Source organism: Bubalus bubalis, chromosome 3 (genome assembly GCF_019923935.1).
Source record: "Bubalus bubalis isolate 160015118507 breed Murrah chromosome 3, NDDB_SH_1, whole genome shotgun sequence".
Classification (NCBI taxonomy): Eukaryota; Metazoa; Chordata; class Mammalia; order Artiodactyla; family Bovidae; genus Bubalus; species Bubalus bubalis.
This window is the reverse complement of record NC_059159.1, coordinates 42,589,067-42,612,618: the sequence shown is the minus strand read 5'-3', so window position 1 is coordinate 42,612,618 and position 23,552 is coordinate 42,589,067. Positions and strand designations below refer to the sequence as shown.

At 51.9% G+C, this 23,552-nt stretch overlaps 1 protein-coding gene across 16 annotated transcripts in view; it reads right to left on the bottom strand.

Annotated features, from left to right (window-relative positions):
- The window catches only part of MYO18A (myosin XVIIIA), a 100,787-nt gene that overhangs the window by 62,280 nt on the left and 14,955 nt on the right, over positions 1-23,552 (bottom strand). Inside the window, exon 1 of one of the 16 annotated variants that reach the window (XM_006042160.4) lies at positions 328-419. The exons of the other annotated variants lie outside the window; for them this stretch is intronic. Coding sequence (XP_006042222.4) covers positions 328-333 — 6 coding nt within the window. The 5' untranslated portion in view covers positions 334-419. Of the gene's footprint in view, positions 1-327; positions 420-23,552 lie in introns of those variants that run through there. 16 annotated transcript variants of the gene reach the window in all.

Here is a 23,552-nt window from a genome sequence, read left to right as displayed (position 1 = left end):
CGGTTTGTGGGGAAGGCGTGTCCTGGCAGGTGGGGTGACTGATACAGTCCCTGGACCCTGAGGTTTAGAGGATGGTGCCCCCCCCCAAACTCCCGAAGTCATGAGTCAGACCCAGGAGTCCCTGCCCCTTGCCTCAGAGAGGCAGAGGCTGTGAGGATGAAGGACTCCCTCCCCACCAAGAGGCCAAGAGAGGAGCCTGACCCCTCCCTCCCCACCTACTTCAGCCACATCGAGGGAAACGACAAAAAGGCCCCTCCTTTCCTAAATGAGGAAATAGCGTGAGGAGTCTGGGGCGTTTCCGGGGTGGGGGGTCACAGGGACACTCACCCGCATGGCCTGGCCCGGAGCAGCCCAGAGCAAGGAGTCTCCTCTCCGATGCTGCTCCCGTTAGCGGCTCAAAATAGCACTGGCAGCGGCCCCGCCCCTGTTCCCCTCCCTCTCCCCAGGCCCCTCCCGGCCAGAGCTGCCCAACCCTGGCCAGAGCCAGTCGGCGAGAGTGAGAGATTGAGTGGCCTGGCCGGGAGGACTGCGGGAACCAGGTATGCTAGGAGGCAGAGGCGGGATACAGCGTGCGTGGAGGAGGAGGAGGAGGCTCTCAGGGGAAGGACGTGGGGTGGGGGTGGGGGGCCGGAGGTGTTGGAGGGCTAGGGGCAAGGGACAGGGAGGGGGGAGACTTTCCAACTGACACACACCCAGGCTCCCGACAGCTGAGCTGATATGGCCCCTAAAAATAGCAGAGGAATTTGAGACCTGCAGCCCCCCAGCCCCACAGGCCAGGATCAAGATGAGCATACGTACACACACACACACCAGCACGCATGAACACTCGATCACAGCACGGTGTTCTTGAGAACACGCAATCATAGGCTCACCCCAGCCATCTAATGACTGCGGCAGAGGCCAAGACAACCACTAACGTCACCTCCGATACAACAACAGCAACAGACACACACAGGGCCCGCTGCATGCTGTGCCCAAACAGCAGCCGCATGGCCACCCCATGAAGTCCAGCAGGAGCGGAGACCCACACGATCAGTCTGAGGCCCACTGTGGCCGCCTCCCTGTTATAAATACACCGGGGACGTGCATAGAATTGACTGCACGCTCCGTGTAGACATCCCTCTCCCCCACACTGGCAGCGACTGAGGAGGGTGGGGCTGGTGGGGCGGGGTGGGTGGGCCTGCAGGCAGAGGAAATTGTGGGTGTCTGGCTGGTGAGCAAGGGCTGCAGTGACAGGCCAGTGCTCCACATGGAGAGAAGCCTGTGGAGTTAGTATCCCAGGGTGCCCAGACCAGGGCTGGGGACACCCATGAGGCCAAAATGGGGGCTGGGAGCAGGTGGGAAGGAGCCAAGAGACAGGTCTTCTGAAGCTGTCTCAGACGCTGTCAGCTCTGCAGAATAAAGGAAACAGCTGTCACCTCCCTCTTCCTCTCCGGGAAGAGCGATGGTGGGGTGAGGGTGCTAAGAAGCCTGAGCAGAATTGTCACCTAACCAGGGCCCAGCAGGGGGTCTGGAGACCCCAGGCCTGTCATCCTGGCCGCTCCAGTGAGCCCAGTGAAAAGGCTGCTAAGCACTGCCCAAGATGACCAAAGCCCAGCTCCACCTCCTACCTGCCACTCACTGTACCAGCCATCAGGACTGGGCTCCCCAGGTGGTGCTAGTGGTAAAGAACCCTCCTGCTAATGCAGGAGACGTAAGAGATGCGAGTTCGATCCCTGGGTCAGAAAGATCCCCTGGAGGAGGCAGGGCAACCTATTCCAGTATTCTTGGCTGGAGAATTCCATGGACGGAGGAACCTGGCAGACTACAGTCCATAGGGTCAAAAAGAGCCGGACATGCCTGAAGCGCCTTAGCACTCAAGCACTGCTTTCTAGGGAGGGGGCTTCCCAGGTGGCTCAGTGGTAAAGAACCTACCTGCCAATGCAGGAGATCCGGGTTTGATCCCTGGGTCAGGAAGATCCCTTGGAGAAGGAAATGGCAACTTACTCCAGTATCTTGCCTGGGAAATCCCATGGACAGAGGAGCCTGGCGGGCTACAGTCCATGGGGTTGCAGAGTCAGACAAGACTGAGTGACTAACAGCAATAACTGCTTCCTAGGGAATGGTGTGTCTTCCTATGAAGATGATCTGGCCCCTCAGGGGCATGTACCACGTGTCACAGGTCTCTGCATCTCCAGGGCTTTCTTGACGAAATGATGCCAACCTCGGCAGCACACTGAAAACCCCTGTGGGACTTTAAAGATACCGACGCCTGGATCCCACCACTTCCTCCCAGTTTCTGATCTGATTGGTCTGGGAGGGCAGCCCGGACACTGGGATTTTTAAAAGCTCCCCAGGTGATTCCTACATGCAGCCACAGCTGAGAGTTGCTTGATTGGAGGGTGAACATAAGGCCTAAGGCAGAGGTACCTGTTTGTTGAATCAATAAGAGAGTCAGTGAATGAAGGACTGAATGATTTAGCTGTGCGACCATGAGCAGATGACTTAAATTTCTGTCATCTGCGAAACAAGGATTAGGCTGCACTGATACTGTTAGTATGAGATTGGCGAAACCTCAGTTGGTGAAATGGCTTTGGTTTTCAAAATGTGGTCCCCGGCCTGGCAGGATCAACATCACCTAGGAACTTTTTAGAAATGTAAATTTTACAGTTGCACCCCAGACCTGCTGAATCAGAAACTCTGGATAGGGGACCCAGCATCTATGGTTTTACCAGCCCTCCAGATGATTCTGAGGATCACTGCTTTAAAGGAATTATTCACAGTGTACTGTGCTTAAGTCAGTGAGACCTCCAGAGTCAGACTGCCTGGTTTAATCTTGGCTCCTCCATGTAGTAAACTACACAACTTAACTCTGTGCTTCCATTTCTTCACCTGTAAAATGGGGAGAAAAACAGTGCCTACCACATAGGGTTATTGCAGGGATTAAATGAAGTGGGACTTGCAAAGCCCATACGTTTTCAATAAGTTTTAACAGTTATTATCTGTGATCATTAGGGGGAGAAAAGGGACATCATAAGCAAAATTTCCAGGTAACTGAAGTCTACCCCCTTTAAGGGACAAAATATTTTCTATTTTAAGTAATTTTCTCAATTCTGTGACTACTTAAAATCATAAAAATAACAGACTTTTTATAGACTCTCTAAATTTCTTCAGTTAAAATGCTCTGAAAGGGAAAGTGTTAGTCTCTCAGTCGTGTCCAACTCTTTGCGGCCCTATGGACTGTAGCCCACCCGTCTCCTCTGTCCATGGGATTCTCCAGGCAAGAATACTGGAGTGGGTTGTCATTCCTCTCTCCAGGGGGTCTTCCCTTCTCCAGGGATGGTAGCCGGGTCTCCTGCATTGGAGGCAGATTCTTTACTGTCTGTGGCACAGAACTCATCTCAAACACCTTAAACTCTGAGCTCCTGACTTACAGCCTGGCTTCTGCCTCATCGATGCCCTGAACCACTCTCCGAGGCACTCTCCAGGCCCGTCTTGGCACCGCAGCCAACGTGAAGCCTCGCTCCACCCCTGTGGCTTCCGACTCCCTCTGTGTCTGTGTATCTGCTGTTCGTTCAGTCCATTTGTCCCCTACCCCTGCTGTCACTGCCTGTCAACGTGCCTATCTCCAGCAGTCTCACCTCCTGCTGACAAGCTGTTTCTGCCAAAGGCTGTAAAACCTGATAACCAAGCCTGACAGAAGAGGCCAGAGCAGAACCAGTGGGATGTCGGTGAGCCCACAGCCTCTGCTGGGAGTGAAGGGCCTGGGTTTTCACACACAGACTGGGTGTTCTCTATTTTGGCTGCATGAGAACCTTTGGGGCGCCCCTCCCATTCAGCAGTGTCCTGGAAGCTTCTGGGTGACTGAGGGTCACTTTATCTGCACAGTCTTGTTCTGACTTCTGGTAACCACAGGCCCGTCCACTCTGAGGTTCTGCTCATGACTAGGTCCTGTCTACTCTGTCTCTGAGATTTTTGGTGTTACTGACGGGGACCTTCTCGGAGCAGTTTCACTTCTCTTCGTGAGAAGGAAGACCTCTTCATTCAGAGAGGGAAGCTGGGGTCCTGGCAACCCCTCAGCTTCACACATAACCATGCTGGTCTCTCTGTGGCCCAACGCTCAGTGCTGTTATGGGGCCTGGTCCTTACACCTGCCCTATGGCTCCCACAGCTAGCCAGACCACGCTGGGTGCCTCAAGTGCCTCCAAGGACGGCCACAATCTGGCTCCTCCTCAGGACTTCTCTTCACCTTTCTCTCACCCTCGCCATCTCCCCAGCACGCCAGGCTCTCACTCTCTCAGACAAGACCGCAAACCCTCATCAGCCTCAGAGCCTCTACTTCTGAAAGCCTCTCCACCTTCCCAACCCTCCCCATTTCTCCAAGTCCATCTTGAGTCCCACCTCCTTCATGAAGCCGTTTCTAAAACCCAAGGCCTGCGTAATGTGGTAGTGCAAAGATTGAATCTCAGCTCAGCCTCTTTTTTTTTTTTTTTTGCAGTCTGACCTAAGGGGAAGTTACTTCTTAAACTTTCCACTTTTTTGCCTTATAGTATACTTATCTTTTTGGGTTGCTGTGAGAATTTAAAAAAATAGTACGTGGAAATCACCTAGCATTAGGTCTGGCAAATGGTCAATAGTGATTACATTATTACTAAAAACTACAGCGTTCACTGTCTATACGTAAATATTAATATCACCGCTCATGCATGGTGATTCTTGAATATACTCAGCACTGTGCTCTGTCACATACATGGGAGTCACACCCATGGGGGGGTTAGATTCCCCAAAGTCAGCATGTAAGACAAAAATAGAATACAGTCAAAAGTACTCTTAAAAATCCCTTAACTTGCTCACAAAATACAGTACACATGCTTTTGTATATACCATCCTTATATCTGAAAGCATAATGTACACAGTGAAGTAGACAAAATATAATGGTTACAGTTTCAGACTACAAGTAATACAGTTTCCTACACAACCACATACAGGTATCCTCTGCTTTTTGAAAGTTTGCTTTACACTACTTAGCTTTACAGAAGACCTACATTAGTACCTGCTTCCGACAAGCAAAAGAAATCTGAAGAGGTGGTTCGCTTTTACGGAAAAAAAAAATGCTATAAAAGTAAACACTGCGTCCAGCGTTTGTTTTGCAGCAAGCGTTTTAGAGGCAGCACACACCCCGGGCAACCCTGCCAAGCTCCTTCCCCAGGAACCACACTCAGCCTCTCAGCATCAAATCACCAGAGCTTTGAACTGAATCTGTATCTGTGCTTCATGATTTTGTAATGCATCCATTAGCAAAATGTGCCCCAAGGTAATTGCTTCTTCACTTTACACCATTTCATCTTCCAAAAGGTTTCATAGGAAAGCTCTACTTTCGCACTGGTTGTGCGTGTGTGGTGGAAGGGCGGGTAGTGAGCTGTATTTGAATTTATTGAATTTTAATGAATGAATGTATGCCATGACCAAACTGATGTTTTGATGGTAATACATTTGTGTAATATGTTTAAGCCTTCTTCTCTCTCTGGAGAACAAGAACATTTCCTACTTCCTTTAGAGACCATCCCACCCTGTAGAACTAGGCACATAGTAGGTGTTCAGTAAATACCCACTGGATTTAACCAACTGATCTGAAAGGTACTTGTGCAACTTGTTGTTTAGTTGCTAAGTCATTTCTAACTCTTTTGCAACCTTATGGACTATAGCCCGCCAGGCTCCTCTGTCCGTGGGATTTCCCAGGCAAGAATACTGGAGTGGGTTGCCATTTCCTTCTCCAGGGGATCTTCCCAGACCGGAGATGGAACCTGCATCTCTTGCATTGGCAGGCAGATTCCTTACCACTGAGCCACCAGGGAAGCCTATATGTGCAATTAGCTGTGGAGAAAAGAATGAGGACCAAAGGAATATTTAGATAGAGAAAACTAAGATCATGGCATCTGGTCCCATCACTTCATGGGAAATAGATGGGGAAACAGTGGAAACAGTGTCAGACTTTATTTTTGGGGGCTCCAAAATCACTGCAGATGGTGATTGCAGCCATGAAATTAAAAGATGCTTACTCCTTGGAAAGTTATGACCAACCTAGATAGCATATTCAAAAGCAGAGACATTACTTTGTCAACAAAGGTCCATCTAGTCAAGGCTATGGTTTTTCCAGTGGTCATGTATGGATGTGAGAGTTGGGCTGTGAAGAGGGCTGAGCGCCGAAGAATTGATGCTTTTGAACTGTGGTGTTGGAGAAGACTCTTGAGAGTCCCTTGGACTGCAAGGAGATCCAACCAGTCCATTCTAAAGGAGATCAGTCCTAGGTGTTCTTTGGAAAGAATGATGCTAAAGCTGAAACTCCAGTCCTTTGGCCACCTCATGTGAAGAGTTGACTCATTGGAGAAGACTCTGATGCTGGGAGGGATTGGGGGCAGGAGGAGAAGGGGACGACAGAGGATGAGATGGCTGGATGGCATCACTGACTTAATGGACATGAGTTTGAGTGAACTCCAGGAGATGGTGATGGACAGGGAGGCCTGGCGTGCTGCAATTCATGGGGTCACAAAGAGATGGACACAACTGAGCAACTGAACTGAACTGAACAGTTTCAACTACCCTGCTCTCCCACATTGGTGGCATTGGATGAGTGAACGGTCCTTGGCTCTGTTTTGGGCACTGGGCCAGGCAAAGTGGCTGAGAAGAGCTGGGGCAGACTAGGCAGGAGGTTCCAAGGAGTAAGTGGTTTACTTGTGAAACTAGTTTTGACATGTAATACCTCAAGGTGAACACTGTGGGGAAGCACAATGCCTGTTTTGGGTTTTTTGGGGTTTTGTTTGTTTCATCCCCTAACCACTAGACTGAATTTCTTGAGGCTGGTTTAGAGGGAGATCATTTGTAAAACATTGAGACTGAGATTCTAGTTAACATATTAATGAAAGAATACTGCTCTGACCCCATTTGTCTTTGTTATTCCCCTTTAATCAGAACTCAAAAAAAGAAAAAGGCTATAAGCACTGTCTCCATAAATGGATTCTAACTGTGTAGTATCCATTGTACTATTACTAATTTGCCATGTATAAAATGTCACTAATAGGACTCTTGGCCTGCCCCCCTGGCACTAGCGGTAAAGAACCCACCTGCCAATGCAAGAGATGTAAGAGAGGTGGGTTTGATCCCTGGGTCAGAAAGATCCCCTGGAGGAGGGTATGGCAACCCACTCCAGTATTCTTGCCTGGAGAATCCCATGGACAGAGGAGCCTCGTGGGCTACAGTCCATAGGGTCTCAAAGAGTCAGACACAACTGAAGCGACCTAGCATGCAATGTGAAAGTGAAAGTCGCTCAGTCGTGTCTGACTCTTTGTGGCCCCGTGGACTACACAGTCCATGGAATTCTCTTCTAGGCCAGAATACTGGAGTGGGTAGCCTTTCCCTTCTCCAGAGGATCTTCCCAACCCAGGGATTGAACCCAGGTTGACCGCGTTGCAGGCGGATTCTTGATCAGCTGAGCCACCAGGGAGGCCCAAGAATACTGGAGTGGATAGCCTATCCCTTCTCAGGGGATCTTCCCGACCCAGGAATTGAACCAGGGTCTCCTGTATTGCAGGCAGATTCTTTACCAACTGAGCTATGAGAGAAGCATGCAATAGAACTCTTTATTTAGGGAAGCTAGGACAAATCCTGTTTCCAGCACTCAGCTCTGATGGCTGGGGAGGGGCTGGAGCATTTATGCTTCCTGGGGTAGGAAACGCCTCACCATCAGACAAATGCATTCTCCAGGGTGATCAGTTCAAAGGTTCCTCAGTACTTGTGACTTTCCTCTGCTGGGAAGGATTATCCTTTATTACCTGTGTGTGTGTGTGTAACAAACGTCTTCTCGCCTATGAAACAACAGTGTAAGGGTGTTAGTAGTGACTGGTACCCTTTGAGATACTAAAGGTGTTTTTTTTTTTAATTGTTGGGCATCAATAACAAGTGGGCATCAATTTTTTTTTAATTGTTGGGCATCAATAACCAATAATCAACAGACCTCCTTGAAGAAGCCTAGGGATGGGGAGGAGGGCTAGAGGAAACCTGCTGGGAGGGGAGGAGGGCTAAAGGAAACCTGCTGAGACCCAGGGTGCACACCCAGGGCTGGGCAGATAATCCTGCCTAGGAGGTGGCTAGGGGCCCAGTCAGCCTTGGCCCCGCCCCCAACCCCTGAGGCCTACACTTCCCGGCTCCGCCCGCTCATCGCCAGCGCAAGGGCGGGATCGGGAGGGCGGGGCCAGGTCGGCACATGCGCCTGGAATCCCGCGGTGCATCCGCCCTGTGTTGCTGCTAAAGCCCGGCAGAGGGCGGCCGCCTCCTTCTCAAGGGTCCGCCAGGGCCCAGGCAGTGGGATATCACCTCCTCGGGGTCGCCTTCCCGGCCCCGCCCCCAAGAGGCGCCCCCTGGAGAGGAGGCTGAAATGTCAAGATGGCCTCTCCCTTCACCCCATGCGTACTTCGAGAAGGACGAGCTCCGCGCAGACTTTGTGCTCATCACTGCTCCATTCCCACAGCCCAAAACAGTCCTCATGTATAGTAGGCATTCAAACGCTTACTGATGGAATAAAACGGATGAATGGATGACTTCATGAATAAAGAGAAGACTCCAGGGACACCTTGAGCCTGTGTGGTGGGGACAGTTCTGGGACAAGCAATCCAGAAGGGTCAGTGGGCTTGCCCCAGAGGTGGTCACTGAGGTTTGTGAAGTCGCTCAGTTGTGTCCCAACTCTTTGCGACCCCATGGACTGTAGCCCCCAGGCTCCTCTGTCCATGGGATTTTTTCCAGGCAAGAATACTGAGTGGGTGGCCATTTCCTTCTCCACGGGATCTTCCCTACCCAGGGATCGAACTTGGGTCTCCCGCAACACTGGCAGACTCTACCGTCTGAGCCACCAGGGAATCCCACTAAGGCTTAGGGCTCCCCAAGTCCCTGTCTCTGCAAACCCAAAGGCTTGCTCAGAGCCTGTGGACCCCATACCATCTCATGGGCACAGAGCCCAGGCAGGGAAGTCTGGGCTTGTCCTCTCTGACAAGACCAGGAGTCCATTTCCTCGAAGTCAGGTCCTGGCTGCTGGCAGGGACCACCTGACTGGTGGCTCCATTTGGCCTCCTGCTCCCTGAGGACTCTCAGCTGCTGGGGATTTCCTCATGGCCCCTGGGGATTTCCAAACTGGCTCTGCTTGCCAAGCTCCCACAAGGTCCAAAGCCAAGGGCCAGCCTTGAGGATGATTTCCCAACATCCTCCACTCTCCTGCCCCAAATTCCACCAAGACTCGGGGCACTAGTAAATGAATGACACAATATTCCCATCCCTGCCCCCTCTGAGAGATAGGAGCCGATAGGCATAATGAAGAACTGTTCTTCTCTTTTTCACATAATCGACAACTCTTCTCTATGTCCACAGGAGAAAAAAAAAGGAAACCCAGTTTAAGGGTCAGACGCACCAGTTTAAATAAAATATCAGTGAGGTCTCCTGGGGTGTGAGCTGGAAGCCTGTGCTATTTATTCTCAAAGTCAGAGCCATTCTTTCAGCTAAACCTCAGTGTCTTCCAAACACTGGACATTCAATAAATGTTTGAGGATCTGTGTGTTCACCTTTGGGGACCTCTGTTGGGCCTGTTTCTAGAATCCTTTGAAGTCAAAATAAAGCACAGATCCAAACTCCATAGAAGCAGGAAGGAAGATGCAGAAGCTTCTACTTTTCCTACCAACCCACACCTCCACGTTAAGAGCCCTGGCCAAATCCACTGGGGCATGTGAGTGCCTGTGTGTTACCAGGCTGGGCAGAAAACACGCTTGGCGAGCTGGGGAAGCACTACCACGGCTGTGGTGCACACGGCCAGGACCTGTTGGCCCTGGGGCATCAGGATTCCTGAGCTGGTGAAGTGTAGAAATTGCCCAAGAGGACAAGCCTTCCTTCCTGGGAGGAAGGGAAAACATGCCCCCACCCAGACTCACCGGGCGGGGGCTGCAAGAGGAGACAAGCTTCCAGACCACTCCACCATCTCTTCCTGAATGAGCTATCTAGAGCTGCCCTATTCAACATGGTAGTCATTAGTTAAGTGTGGCTATTTAAACTGAAACAAAGGAATGCTTCTGATTAAATTAAAAATCAAATGAAGTTTTAAATTCAGTTCTTAGTCACACTGGCCACCTTTCAAGTAGGCAGTAACCACGTGTGGCTAACAGCTACCAAGCTGGAAAGCAAAGATGACAGAACAGTTATCACTCTGCAGAACTTTCTACTGGGAAGGTCTGGTCCAGAGGATCCCTGTTCAGCTTGTCCTTGACAAAGTCTTAGTCGTCTCTGACAAAGACTCCTTCAGGCATTGTCCCTGACCCCCCTGCTGTTCTCTCCCACCCCTGACCCAGATTCAGCTTAGACTCCTGTCCCCATGTGCTTTGCCTTGACCTCCAGGCTTCAGAGAGAAGTGGGGGAAGGGATGGTAGCCGCAATTGAACCCCCAGCCTGGGAGCAGAAGCCAGATGCCGAGGGGCTGAAAAGGCAAGGCTGAGTGGAAGCCAGCTCCCACCCCAAGGCATCCCAGGCCTGGGAGAAAGCCCCTCAGTGCCACACAATCGTTCCTTGTTTCTGCAGAGTCTCTGGACCATGCATGGGTAAGACATCTGGAATGCAGTGGCCTGAGGGCTTCCCCACATCACCGGCTGCTGGACTCATCTGATGTTAGCACTCCCAGAAGGAGAATTGCCAGCAGAACCCTGAACTCTTGAGGGCAAATAAGGCAGTGAAGTCTTGTACTGAGCAGAAAGCCAGGAGGTCTGCCCTGGAGTATTGGGGACCATGGCTGGACACTTCCCTGCAATGTCATCTGGATAAAGCTAAAGAGGAGGGGCGGGAGGAGGACTCGGGCACGCTCATCATGCTAGAGAGGCTCCAACAAGCTCCCTCGGGAGGAACAAGACAGCAAGGCACGGATCCGACTGCTACCACGTTCTACCACAGGCACTTCACTTGAAAAGTTTTGCAACAGTAGCTAGAAAATTCAAGGTGCGAGTGTGTGGGCAAACTCCTATGTGTGAAGGAAGGAGCAGAGAGCAGACCCAGGAACTGGTGGGTCACGGCTGCCTCTCTGTTCTGTGCCACAATACTCTTTAAAAAAAAAATGTATTTATTTGGCTGTGCCAGGTCTTTGGGGCACATGATATCTTCATTGCCACACTGTGGCATGCAGGATCTTTAGCTGTGGCATGCAGGATCTACTTCCCTGACAAGGGATTGAACCCGGGCCCCCTTGTCCAGTGGCGAAGGAAGCATATAGCCTTCACCACTGGACCACCTGAGAAGTCTCATATGCCTCAATTCCTGTTAGCCCTAATCCACATGGGCTGTCAGAGGCAAGGCAGGTGTAAAGAAATACATTGATTTGTAAAGAGACCACAAAAAAGTAGAGTTTGTTTGTTCAACTGGAAAACAAATAAGTAGAAAGAAGCCTGGCCTTTGAAAGGTACTGGTATCAGCCAAGAATTTGACTGGAGGAAGTCACAGGAATAGGAGCAGAGCTTCGAAAGCTGGCAGCAAACTGCAGATGACAGTGGATGCTCAGGGCAAGGCAATCCCACTCTGAGGCTACTCTGTGGCCCCGAGTAAGCGTGGGGTCCTGCCTGGACCTTATTTCCCCATCTCCGCCTGGAAGAGCTGACTCTTTGGAAAAGACCCTGATGCTGGGAAAGACTGACAGCAGGAGGAGAAAGGGATGGCAGAGGATAAGATGGTTGGATGGCCCCACCCACTCAATGGACATGAGTTTGAGCAAGCTCTGGGAGATGGTAAAGGACAGGGAAGGCTGGCATGCTGCGGTCCACAGGGTTACAAGGAGTTGGACACAACTGAGCAACTGAACACCCACGACCTGGAAGGCCTCAGGGGCAAAAGCATCATCCTGAGGAGAAGAGTAAACCCCTCCCTGCACCTGCCATGAGCCGAGCTGAGCTGTTAACAGGCTGTGGCATTCCTGTGGGCAGATGGCCCATCAAGCTCCCAGGTATCAAGAGCTTCTCAGCCTGTCAGAGACAGATGATAATGACGTGACACTGTTTTGAGTGACTTGTATTGATTCATTCATCCTCAAAACAGCCTTATGAGGAGAGTGCTATTATTCTTATTTTACAGATGAGGGAAATGAGGCACAGAGAAATTAATTTGCCCAGGGTCACCCAGTGAGGCTTCCCTGGTGGCTCAACAGTAAAGAATCCGGCTGCAATGCAGGAGATGCAGGTTCAATCCCTGGGTCGGAAAGATTCCCTGGAGGGGGAAATGGCAACCCACTCTAGTACTCTTGCCTGGGAAATCCCATGGACAGAGGAGCCTGGGCTATGATTCGTGAGGTCGCAAAGACTCAGACATGACTGGGCACATGCGCCTAGTAAACATCAGGGCCAGGATTCAAAGCCAGGCAGTTGGCTCCAGAATCCATAATGTGCCCGGTACCAATGTGTTAACAACACACACAATCACATACAACTCTCGATTTGTGGGCCCTGCCCACGCTGCCCTCCCCCAAATGAGCTGAAAGCAGTTCTTGCAGCCAAAACCAGCCCTCCCAACCAACTTCAGATCTGCCAAGCATCTGTTCCTGCAGAACAGTAAGAGCTGCAGTTTGGGGATTCTGAAGAGAAGGGATGGGGAGGGAGGAGGGGAGACTCTTTATAGCAGGGGCTCCTCCTTCAGAGGCACAGAGCGAGACCTCAAAACCAGTGGTCTAAGGAAGACACAGGGGTTGGGTGGGGAACCTAGGGCCCTGATTAAAAATCAGGAAAACTGTCCTTCTTCTGCCCCAGAAACCAAGTCCTCTGGTTTGAGGCCAGCCTTCCTCTGCACATAGAAGGTGACAGCTGGTTAGAAGGACTCATGGCAAAAATGCTTTGGAAGGGTCTGGGTAAAAAGGACAACCCAGACTAAATTCTGCTGTGAGTGTGTGTGTGTGTGTGTGTGTGTGTGTACAAGCCATTTCCAAGCCAGGTGTCCCGTCACAGAACCTGATTCTTCTCCCCAAGTCAGGGCCAAGTAATGATGGGTGCAGGGAGGGGAACCGCCCTGCCCAGGCACACAGATGCCTGCCTGAGAGGCATGCAGGCAGACATCCATGGGCCTGGGCAGTGTGGTTCACCTCCCACGATGCAGGGTGAGGGCATTTTCCCAAGCTAGGTGTTCAGGCTGGTGCCCCTCACCTTCTCCAAACCTAGCCTCATTCCTGCCTGCCACCCCCAACCTCACCTAGTAAGAACCTCCTGTCACTGTCCAGAAAAAATGAAGCCAGAATCAGGCTCACCAGAGACTGCCAGAGAAAACGGGGGCTCCGTCAGGCAAGGCCAAGCACGAAGGGGAATAAGGATGTTTGCTGGCCACTGGATTCCAGGAAGACAGCCCACAGCCACCCCCGCCCCCCAGGCTCTTCAGGCGGGGCGCCCAGTCTGCCTCTCGCCTCTATTGATCTTGATGCACCGCCAAGTGAGTGGGACTTGACCTCACCCTGTGCCCATGTCCTTTAGGTAACCTAGGCCGCCTGCAGAGGAGGAAGCAAGGCTGCGGCAGACCCAGTGCAGGCTGGGTCCCCCGTGCCTGCGGTGCCAGGCACACAGGCTCCAGGGGAGAGAGAAGATGCCAGCCCACCCGGAGAGGAAATCTCTCACTGCCCCAAAGCTGGTGCCTCTGCAGGCAGCTCCACAACCAAACCAGCACACAGAGGAGGGAGCTGGGGGCGGGGAGGGGAGGACGCTGCCACCAGCAGGAGGAACTAACGAGGGCATTGTATCAGACCCCTCCCATCGCCTTGTCCCTGGAAGGCTCCTCGGGACTCTCCAGACACTTTTGATGGGATGGGGCTGGGCGTGAAACCGGGTGTCACAGAGAGCCATGACCGTCTCGTGCTGCCTGACGAATGCTGTCACTGCTTGGCCTCCGGCCCGCGCCACTCCGGGCTGAGATTTATCTTTTCGCAGATGTCTTCTATTCTAGAGAAAGCACAGGCTTCTTGATCCCAGGGATGATGTCATCAGCCTTTCTTCTCCCCAGAACCAACCCCCGCCAGGGTAATGGGGCTCAGGTGCTCCTCAAGGTTTCCTGATGTCCCACCCTGACTGTCCCAGGGCTCTGGGCACTGGTACCCAGTCTTCCCTATAGCCTGGAGCCAGGTCCACCCATCCCCGGTCCACCTTGCTTCCAGCCCTGCTCTGCCCAGAGCCAGGGGCAGCCTCATAGTCCTGCTGGCAGAGAAGGGAGCCCAGGAAGTGCCCTGTGAGAGACCCCCCTCCCTGTGGGTACACGCTTGCCCTAGGGCAGTGAGAGAAGCTGGTGGGGAAGGAAGGAAGTGAGTCAGCTCCTTGCAGAAATGGGAGTGGGAGGGAGGAGCCAGCAGAACTGAGATCAGAGGGCAGAGGGGCTGGAAAGGTCACTAAGAAAGAATCAGGCCCTGGAGGTGGCTGTGGGGCCCCTTCGAGGTGGCGGAAAGATACAGATGACAAACTCAGCAGTGCTACCTCGCGCCAAGGCTGCTGGTCCCTAGAGGCCAGAGAACCAGGTCTGAGCAGATGCAGCCCCACCTGAGGATGGAATTCCAGGCGGCACCCTTCCTGATGCATGCACCGACTGGAGGAAGTGAGGGCTTGGAGGATAAGACCAGCCATGTTCTTGCCTTGCTGAGGCAAGGTCTCTGGTCCCCAAGGCCTCCCACCGCTTTTCTAGGAGCCCGGCTGCCCCCTCGCTGGGTCCCCCTTGCATCTCCCAGAGAGGATAGGAACCGAGTCCGGGCCCCAAGAGCAGAGGAGTTGGGGCTGTCCCACCTCTGCCCCCGCCCCGCCCGTCTCTCCGGTAGCCCCTGCCCACGGGGGAGCTGTCCCCAGGCTCCAGCTGGAATCTGTCACCCTGACTGGGAAAAATCCTTGCTGGGAACATTCCCAGCCTGCCAACATTCCAGCACTCAGGCAGCCCAGGGAAAGCAGAAGGGAAGAGGGTGCCCTGTGCCCTGGCCGGGCCACGCTCCACCCCCTCAGAGACCTGCAGCCACTAAGACAGGCACATTCCTCCCAGGTCCCCTGGGCCGGACACTGTGTGACCCCAGGTGACCCCGAATCTGCTTCTCACCCACGCTCGGTGCCTCCTTGGGCAGGCTGTCCCAGCGGCCCTCCTCCCAGAGCCCCCTCCCAGGCTTCCACTCCTGGCTGCCTAGTCCCATCTCGCCTCCACTCCTGTGAGGGACGCTGAGCATCTGAGCACAGAACCAAGAGTCGTAACACACTGCAGCTGAGTCACGGAGGACAGCCAGCGGGGAGGGTTCTAGCAAACCCAGACTGAACTGAACAAGGGAACCAGTTTCTGACTCAAGAACCACCTTCTTTCCTTCAATAAAATATCCACCCCTCTCAAGCGCTCCAGCAGGGCAGAAATGAGAAGACAACGAATATATTACAATCCTGATGAAGGCTGTGAAGAAGAAGGGGGCTGTAGACCTGACGTGGTCTGAGAGAGGACCAGGGAAGGTTTCCCTGGGGAAATGATGGTCAAACCAGGCCCCTGTGTATGTATGAATATACGGGGGTGGACGGGAAAAAGCATTACAGACAAAAGAAACAGCAGGGACTGGATGGCAGAAGCCAGTGGGAATGCTGAGTTGCATGCCCGCCACCTGCCAGGCACTGTGCCAGGCCGCGGTCCTCACCTTTTTCCCACGGGGCACACTAGAAAACGACACGCTCACTCCTGTATAAAATAAGAGGACCTGCTCCTGGTCAGAGGCGACATTCTGGGATCTTGCTACCCTAAGGGCTACAGAGGTCAGTACCAGCATGTCAGTGAGAGCCAAAAAGGTGAGGGGGCAATGTGCCTGGCTTCCGGAATCTAGCAGGGGAAGATGTATAAGGGGCAAATGAACACCCCTCCCCCACTCCAGGGTTCCAAACCTGAAGGCTGCCAAGACACTTCTCTTCCCATGGCTTCCCTCAGGCACCTTTCCAGTACCTCTCCCAGCTCCCACAAGGTTAAATCCCGGGACTTCCCCAGTGGTCCGGTGGTTAAGACTTCACCTTCCAATGCAGGGGGCATGGATTCGACCCCTGGTCGGGAAGCTAAGATCCCACACGCATCAGTGCCCCAAAACCCAAACATAAGACAGAAGCAATATTGTAGCAAACTCAATAAAGACTTTTAAAATGGTCCACATCAGAAAAAAAAAAAAGATTGAATCCTGCTTGCTGCCCCTTGGGCTCGCTTCCTCAAGTGGATCCTCCAGAGAGGCTGAGAGCAACAGTCACATCCTTCTGTAGCATCCACACAGCATGAGTGGCCAGTCATCCCCCTGGCACCCCCTTTCCTTCTGGAGAAGAGGCTTCTAGGGACCTGGGAGCAGGAATCAGAAGGCCCAGGCCTGGGCTGGGCAGTGGATGTATAAGGATACCCAGAGACTACCTTCCTCTACCTTATGTAGATGATGGATGTATACATGGATATATGGATACACAGGGCTTCCCTGGTGGCTCAGACAGTAAAGAATCTGCCTGCAATGCAGGAGACCTGGGGTTTCATCCCTGGGTTGGGAAGATCCCCTGGAGAAGATCCCCTGGGTTGGGAAGATCCCCAGAAGAATACTGGAATGGCTACCCACTCCAGTATTCTTGCCTGGAGAATTCCATGAACAGAGGAGCCTGGCAGGCTGCATACAGTCCATAAGGTCGCAGAGAGTCAGACGTGACTGAGCGACTAACACATACATACGCATGTGGATACACAGCTCTCCTATGCAGAGTGAAGGGCCGGGAGGTGTACCCTGAGTTGAAATCCTGACCAGGGACTTAGTAGCCATGAAACCGTAGGCAACTTACCTAACCTGAACCTCTCTGTAATCCAGTTTCCTCATCTGCAAAACAGAGATCATTATAGTACCTACTTCTAAGGGTTGCTGGGAAAATGTACTGAGTTCATATGTGGAAGACATCTAGAACAGCCTCGAACAGAAGCGGAGTAAACACTAACCATGATCTTCAATCTCGCTACTATTTTTCCTGCCCTTCCCTCAAAGCATTTCTATTCAGACTAAATCTTTACCAGATCAATTAAATACCACCTAGGGAGCCTGTGTGAGCTACACACTGTACTGGGCGCCACACAGAAGGCCAGGTGGACCCCCGACATTCTTTCCTGCCACAGAGTTTGTGCAGAGTGGCTGGGTGAACCAGGCCGGGGCAGAACGCCATGCCCTGATTCTGAGGAACATATGGCAGGAGGTGAAGGGAGCCAGAGCAGTGACCCAGGTCTAAGGAAATAGTTTCCCAACCCAACTAGAGCCAATGACTGAAAAAATAAGCTTTGCTAACACCGTCCCCTGTATTTAACAGAACAGAAGCTGCTGCCAAACACCACATGGGACTCGAGGGTTGGCTGGGGGCCCCCCAAACGGCACAGCAAGGGGTGGGGGACCATGATGATTCCACTCCTTGGCAGTGCCTGTCTGGCATGGTGGGTGCCCAGGGTGCTGCGGAGGCCTAGGACACATTCATACCCGCTGCCCAGACGGACAAAGGAGGCGCCAGGCAACCTGCCCAGGCAGCAGGGGAGCCCCCACCCCAACGGGTCACCAATCCCCACCCCCACAACGCTGCTCCCCACCCCAGGCTCCAGTGAGGAGAATCCAGCAGCTCAGGGTAGGGGGGCAGCGGGAGCCCTGCTGGCAGGCAGAACGCGTGCTTGTGGTTTCTGGGAAATGCTGTAGAGATTTGCAGCATTTTTAAAATACTTGTGTTCCCACCCGCCACACACACACACACACCCCCCTTCACCCCACTCCTTACCCACCTCCCCCCGTCTGGGTGTTTGCATATCTGGTATTTTCCAGAACCATTTCAATATAAATAAAAGAGATCAGAAGGGAGAGGAGGCCAAGGTGGTCTGGGGGATCAGGGTGGGCCGGAGGGGTACTGGCCAGCGCCGGAAGGGGCTGGAACAGCCAACCTCCATCAAGGCCCTGCCCCTGCATCAGGGTTCCAAGCTGTGCCTGCGAAAACAACCAGTGACCATGACATGTACCCACACCCAGGCCAATGCGGCCTGGGCACTGTGCCCACCACCCACTGGCTGGGTGGCCAGGGCACTCTGGGGCTGTCGTTCGTCTAGCATCTCCCTGGGGAAAAGGCAGACTGGACCTCTGAAGACAGAAGGGAGACCTAGCAGAATGGAAGTGACCTAGTTCACCACACTATTCTGCTGGTCCCAGGCGCCCCACTAATCCAGGACAACCCCCCCAAATGCTCCCAAAGACCTTTCGCTCACCAGGTCATACATCCTTGAACCTACCCACCTGCCTTTCATATATCCAAAAGGACATAGTTTGGGTTCCACCCTGAGCCCCCAAACCAGGCTCTCCCATGGTGAGATGCTGACGCCAGGAACTTTGGCATAAAATGAAGTGAAAATGTCCTGGAGTAGCAGTAGGAACAGGGCATTCTAGAACACTGAACTCAGGCAGTACCCCACCACCCCACTACCAGCAGAATCCCCTGGGAAAGCCTGTTGCCCAGAAGCCAGCCTGGCAGACCAGGAAGCAGCAGTTTCAAGTCTCCCCTTGGAATCTTTTGGGCCCCACTCGTGACAGTACCCAGGGGTCCTGGGGACCAGGAAGAGGAGGCTCACACCGTTTCTTCCCACGGCCTCCATTATAGCCTTCTCCCAAATGCAGACAACCTTGCTTGGCCAGTCCCCTGCAAGGCCATTGAGGAACACGCCGGCAGGTCAGAGAAGCCTGGCTCTAAAATGCTGGAAAAAGCAAGAGAGCACCCAGTGTCCCACCTCTCCCACCAGTGGGCTGTCTTTAAGAACAGAGCTTCAGAGAAAGAGTTTGGACAGAAGTGTTAGGAGTCCTATTGGAAAGAAAACCTTACCAGGGGCAAGAATGGAAGAGCACTAGAATGGACTGATTAACACAGGTAGCATGTGTGTGTGGGCTCAGTCATGTCCGACTCTTTGAGACCCGATGGACTGTAGCCCGCCAGGCTCCTTTGTCCATGGGGAGAATTCTCCAGGCAAGAATACTGGAGTGGGTTACCATGCCCTCCTCCAGGGCATCTTCCCAACCCAGGGATCCAACCCAGGTCTCTCACACCGCAGGCAGATTCCTTACCGTCTGAGCCACCAGGGAAGCCCATGAATACTGGAATGGGTAGCCTATCCCTTCTCCAGGGGAACTTCCCAACCCAGGAATTGAACTGGAGTCTCCTGCATTGCAGGCAGATTCTTTAGCAGCTGAGCTACTAGGGAAGCCCCTCATTAACACAGAGGCTGTAAAACTGCCTCCCATGGATGGTATTAGAGACTGGGCAGAGGGAAGGGAACTAATCTCCCTGAGCGTTTACTACTGCTAAAGTCTAATAAGTGACATCATCTAATACACAAACATGTTTATCTTCAATAAAGGCCCACAGAGCGTGGTATGCATAATAAAAAACAAGTCTCCCTTTAGCACCAGTCTTATTCTCCGTCTCAGAGAAAACTGTAGTTAGTTGGGCATGAATACTTCTCTGAGTTTGAGTCTTCTCAAATTCTGGGCAGAAAGAATAGAGCCTGTTTAGAGTGGTCATGGCTCACTTTGCCCGGGAGGCCTTTCCTAATTGCCACCCCTTCTCCTGTGGCAGGACTGGCCATTTCCTCCTCCTCACCCCACTGCATAGCTGTTCAGACCTGTGATAGCAGTTATAGTACCTGGTTGCATTTCTTTACTTAGGTCTATGCAGACACGACTGAGCGACTTCACTTCACTTCACTTCATGCTTCCTCAAGGCAAGATTGCATTTTATTTATTTAATCTCCCTATGCCTGGTATAGTGCTAGTCCCTAAGCAGATTCATTAAATGCTTAAGGGAGGGACTTCCCTGGCAGTCGGATGATTAAGATTCCACCTTCCAATGCAGGGGGCCCAGGTTCCATCCCTGGTCAGGGAATCAGATCCCACATGCTGCAACTGATCAGGGGTCTAGATTCTGCATGCTGCAACTAAGACCCAGCACAGCCAAGCAAATTAAAAAAAAAAAAAAAAAAAAAAGCTTAAAGGAGTAAGTAAACTAAAGCTCACAAAAGCTTGGTAACTTTAGGAAAACGCAAACACAGGTCTTTCTGGCTACAAAGTCCATGCTGTTTACACTATAAATGCTATCCTCCAGATTCTCCTGAGTGTGGAGGTGGTTTTAGATGGACACGATGACCTCTTTAGGAAACTTACATCCCTACAGCCTTTGAGTACAAACCCCAAGTTCCAACAGAAGAGACTGGACTACAGATCTCAGGCAAATGCCCGACAGCTTGAGAGGGTTCAGGAAACCAGCCTTGGATGGGAGGGAGTGATAAGTGATACACCTTCCTTTAAGCACCAACCTCTCCCCTCCTACCACATCCTCAAAAGCTCAGGGGAGCAGTGCTTTCTAGGTACAGCTCCCATGCAGGCCAGCTCCTCTGGCTCTTGGTGGCAGGGGGACAAATGCATTGGGCAGGGTTTAGCCAGGTGGGCTTTTTTGAGCTCAGTAGAAACACCCTCCATTTCTCAGACACCATATTTGTCCCCTATGAAGGCCCAACGAGAATATGAACAGAAAGGATCGGCTCTCCCCTCTCTCAGGTCCTGGTCCCTAACAGGCTTCTGCCCCTTCTTAAAGAGTATTGACTTGCCCACACAGACTCATGGACCTGGAGGAAGGAATTCTGAACCAACTAGGGTTTTAAGATCCTCATCATTACCAACACCTCCTCCAATTTCACCGACTCAAGGATCTCTTTGCCTTTAGAAAACTTGAGTAACTGATCCCCAAACAGACATCCTAAAACATTTTCCCTGAGGAGCTGAAGGACTTAGCCTCTTCCCCTAACTCTGGCATCACATTTGACCCCTCCTCTCTTCCTTCTCCACACACCAGCCAATCAACAAGACTACAGGGCACCCTTAAGTTCATAAGAGCACTATTTACAATAGCCAAGACAAGGAAGCAACCTAAATGTCCATGGAGAGATGAACTGATAAAGAAAATGTGATATATATATATATATATTTATATTTATACACACATACATACACACACATAATGGAATACTACTCAGCTATAAAAAAAAGAATGAAATAATGCCATTTGCAGCAACATGAATAAACAGAGATATTATCATACTAAGGGAAGTAAGTCAGAGAAAGACAAATATCCTAGGACATCACTTCAATGTGGAGTCTAAAAATTTGATATAAATAAACTTATTTACAGAAGAGAAACAGACTCACAGACATAGAAAACAAACTTATGATTACCAAAGGAGAAAGCGGGAGGTGGAACAGATGCATTAGGAGCTTGGGATTAACAAATACAAATACCAATAAAATAGATAAGCAACAAGGTCCTACTGTATAGCATAAGGAACGATATTCAGTATCTTGTAATGAACTATAGTGGAAAATAATCTGAAAAAAAAATAATATATATATATATACACACACATGCATAACTGAATCACTTTGCTGAACACCAAAAACTAACACAACATTGTATATCAACTATAATTTTTTAAAAATTTGAAAATAAAAACAAATAAAAAAAGACAACAGAGCCTACTTCAGTTGCTCCTGTCGGATATGTCTCTCCATCTGCACTGCTTTTACCAGAATTCAGGCCTCCGTCCATCTTAACTGAGATACTACAGCTCCCTCACTAGTCTCCCCACAGCTATTCTTGCTCGAGCTGAAAGCATTCTCCATAAGCAGCCAGAGAGGTTTTTCAAAAACCTGTTCCCATCACTCCCTAATTAAATCGCTTCACTGCCTTTAGGTTAAAGTTCGCATTCCCTAGATGACTCACAAGGGCCTCGGTGACCTGCTTCCTGCTCGCCTCTCCTGCTGCTCCTCTCAATACTGTCCCCACACAATCCCCCAGTCTTATTCCCCAGATGTGTCATTCTCTCCAGTCTCCAGACCTCGCCATGTGTCTTACCGCCTTCCTCTTCCTCCTTTTGTCTCCCCTACACTCATCTCCCTCCCAGATATTGGTTCTCCCTCATTCCTTCCCAAGGCTGTGCTATAAGTCCCTCTTCTGTGCTCCCCAGGACCATGTCCTGGCCTCTGTCATTGAGCTTCTCAAATGGCACTGTCTTTGTCTGCTGCTTGAGCATCTCTCCCACCAGACTGTGAGCTCCTTGGGGCTGGGGTTATGTGCTATTCAGTGCTGGACCCCAGGACTGAGCACACAGGAAGCGCTCAACAAATGTTTGTTTCATAGGCAGGTGAGTGGAAGAAAAGACACAGAAGAGCTGCTTCTCCCTGGCCAGCTAAGTGATTCCTATGAGGTCCCAAGTCCTGCCGGAGCTCACCGCTGCTCCCAGTGGAACCCTGTCTAGCAGCCACAGGGACACACGAAGGAGATGTGAACCGAGCATTCTGGACACACACCATGTGAGAAGGAAACCCACGGGGCTGTGTCTCCCTGGGGTCCTCTGAAGAGGTTGCGGAGAAAAGGCCCCATGGCCCCCATCTGTGTGCCGAGAGGGAACAGATGTCTAGCCAGCTCCCTCAGAGCTCCCTGGGGACAGGCAACGTGTGGACACAGTTGATGGATGGCCTGATGGGCAGGGTGACCGCCAGGAGCTGTCCCTGTGGGGCTGGAGTTGTCAGGGTTCCCCGCCCAGGAGCCTGGAGGAGGCGGGAAGACTCTTTTCTTGGCATGGAACTGGGATTAGAATCGCTGCCAAGAAAAGAAGCAGGAGTAGGAGTGGGAGGAAGAGGAGGAGATAAAGGACGAGAGTCCCAGAAGAGGCTGCAACACTCCTCCACTAGCCCCGGGGGGCCATCCCAGGACACTGGAATGCCCGGCCTGCTCTGCTCCTCTCTGCTGTGGCCCGAGTCCCCGCCACCTACCCAGGTAGGAAAAGATGCAGGGGCTACTCTGAACCTGTCAGAGGGCTCTAGGAGACTCCTGACGATGGGGATTTCTACTGCCTCCCATGCCCAATCCCCCAGGTGGAGGGAGACGTCCTCTGGGCATCAGCTGGGTTTGCCCCACAGGGGCGAGAGCAACCCGGCCTTTCAGAGGGGTACCTGCTATACTGCAGGATCCACCAGGGCCTTGACAGCTGAGCCATCCAATTCACCAGGGAGGAGGCAGCAGCAGCTAGCTGGGAAGGGAGAGTGGCTGGGAAATGTGAGATGCCAGGATGATCCGTGTGCTATAAAGACAAAACTGAACAGCATCTGGGATGCCAGGCCCAGGGCCCCTCAGAGGCCTGTGCTGTGGTTCAGCAGTGAGCTGGCAACAGTCTCCCAGAGGGGATTCATTCTTAAAGAGGAAGAAAATTCCATCTGTTAAAAGCAATATTACCTTGGTAGAAAGCAGAGAGACCCGTGGTATGATCATGGTATGATCTCTGGCTCTGAAATAAAGACTACTCCCTCTAGGCCGTGGTTCCCTGAGTTCAGTCTAGTCTGATGGCTAACACATAGTAGGTGCTTGATGGGTGTTTCTGGAATAAATGAGTCCCAGTCCTACCCTGGATTCCATGACGGGCTCCCTCCCACTCACAACCCTTTCCTGACTAGC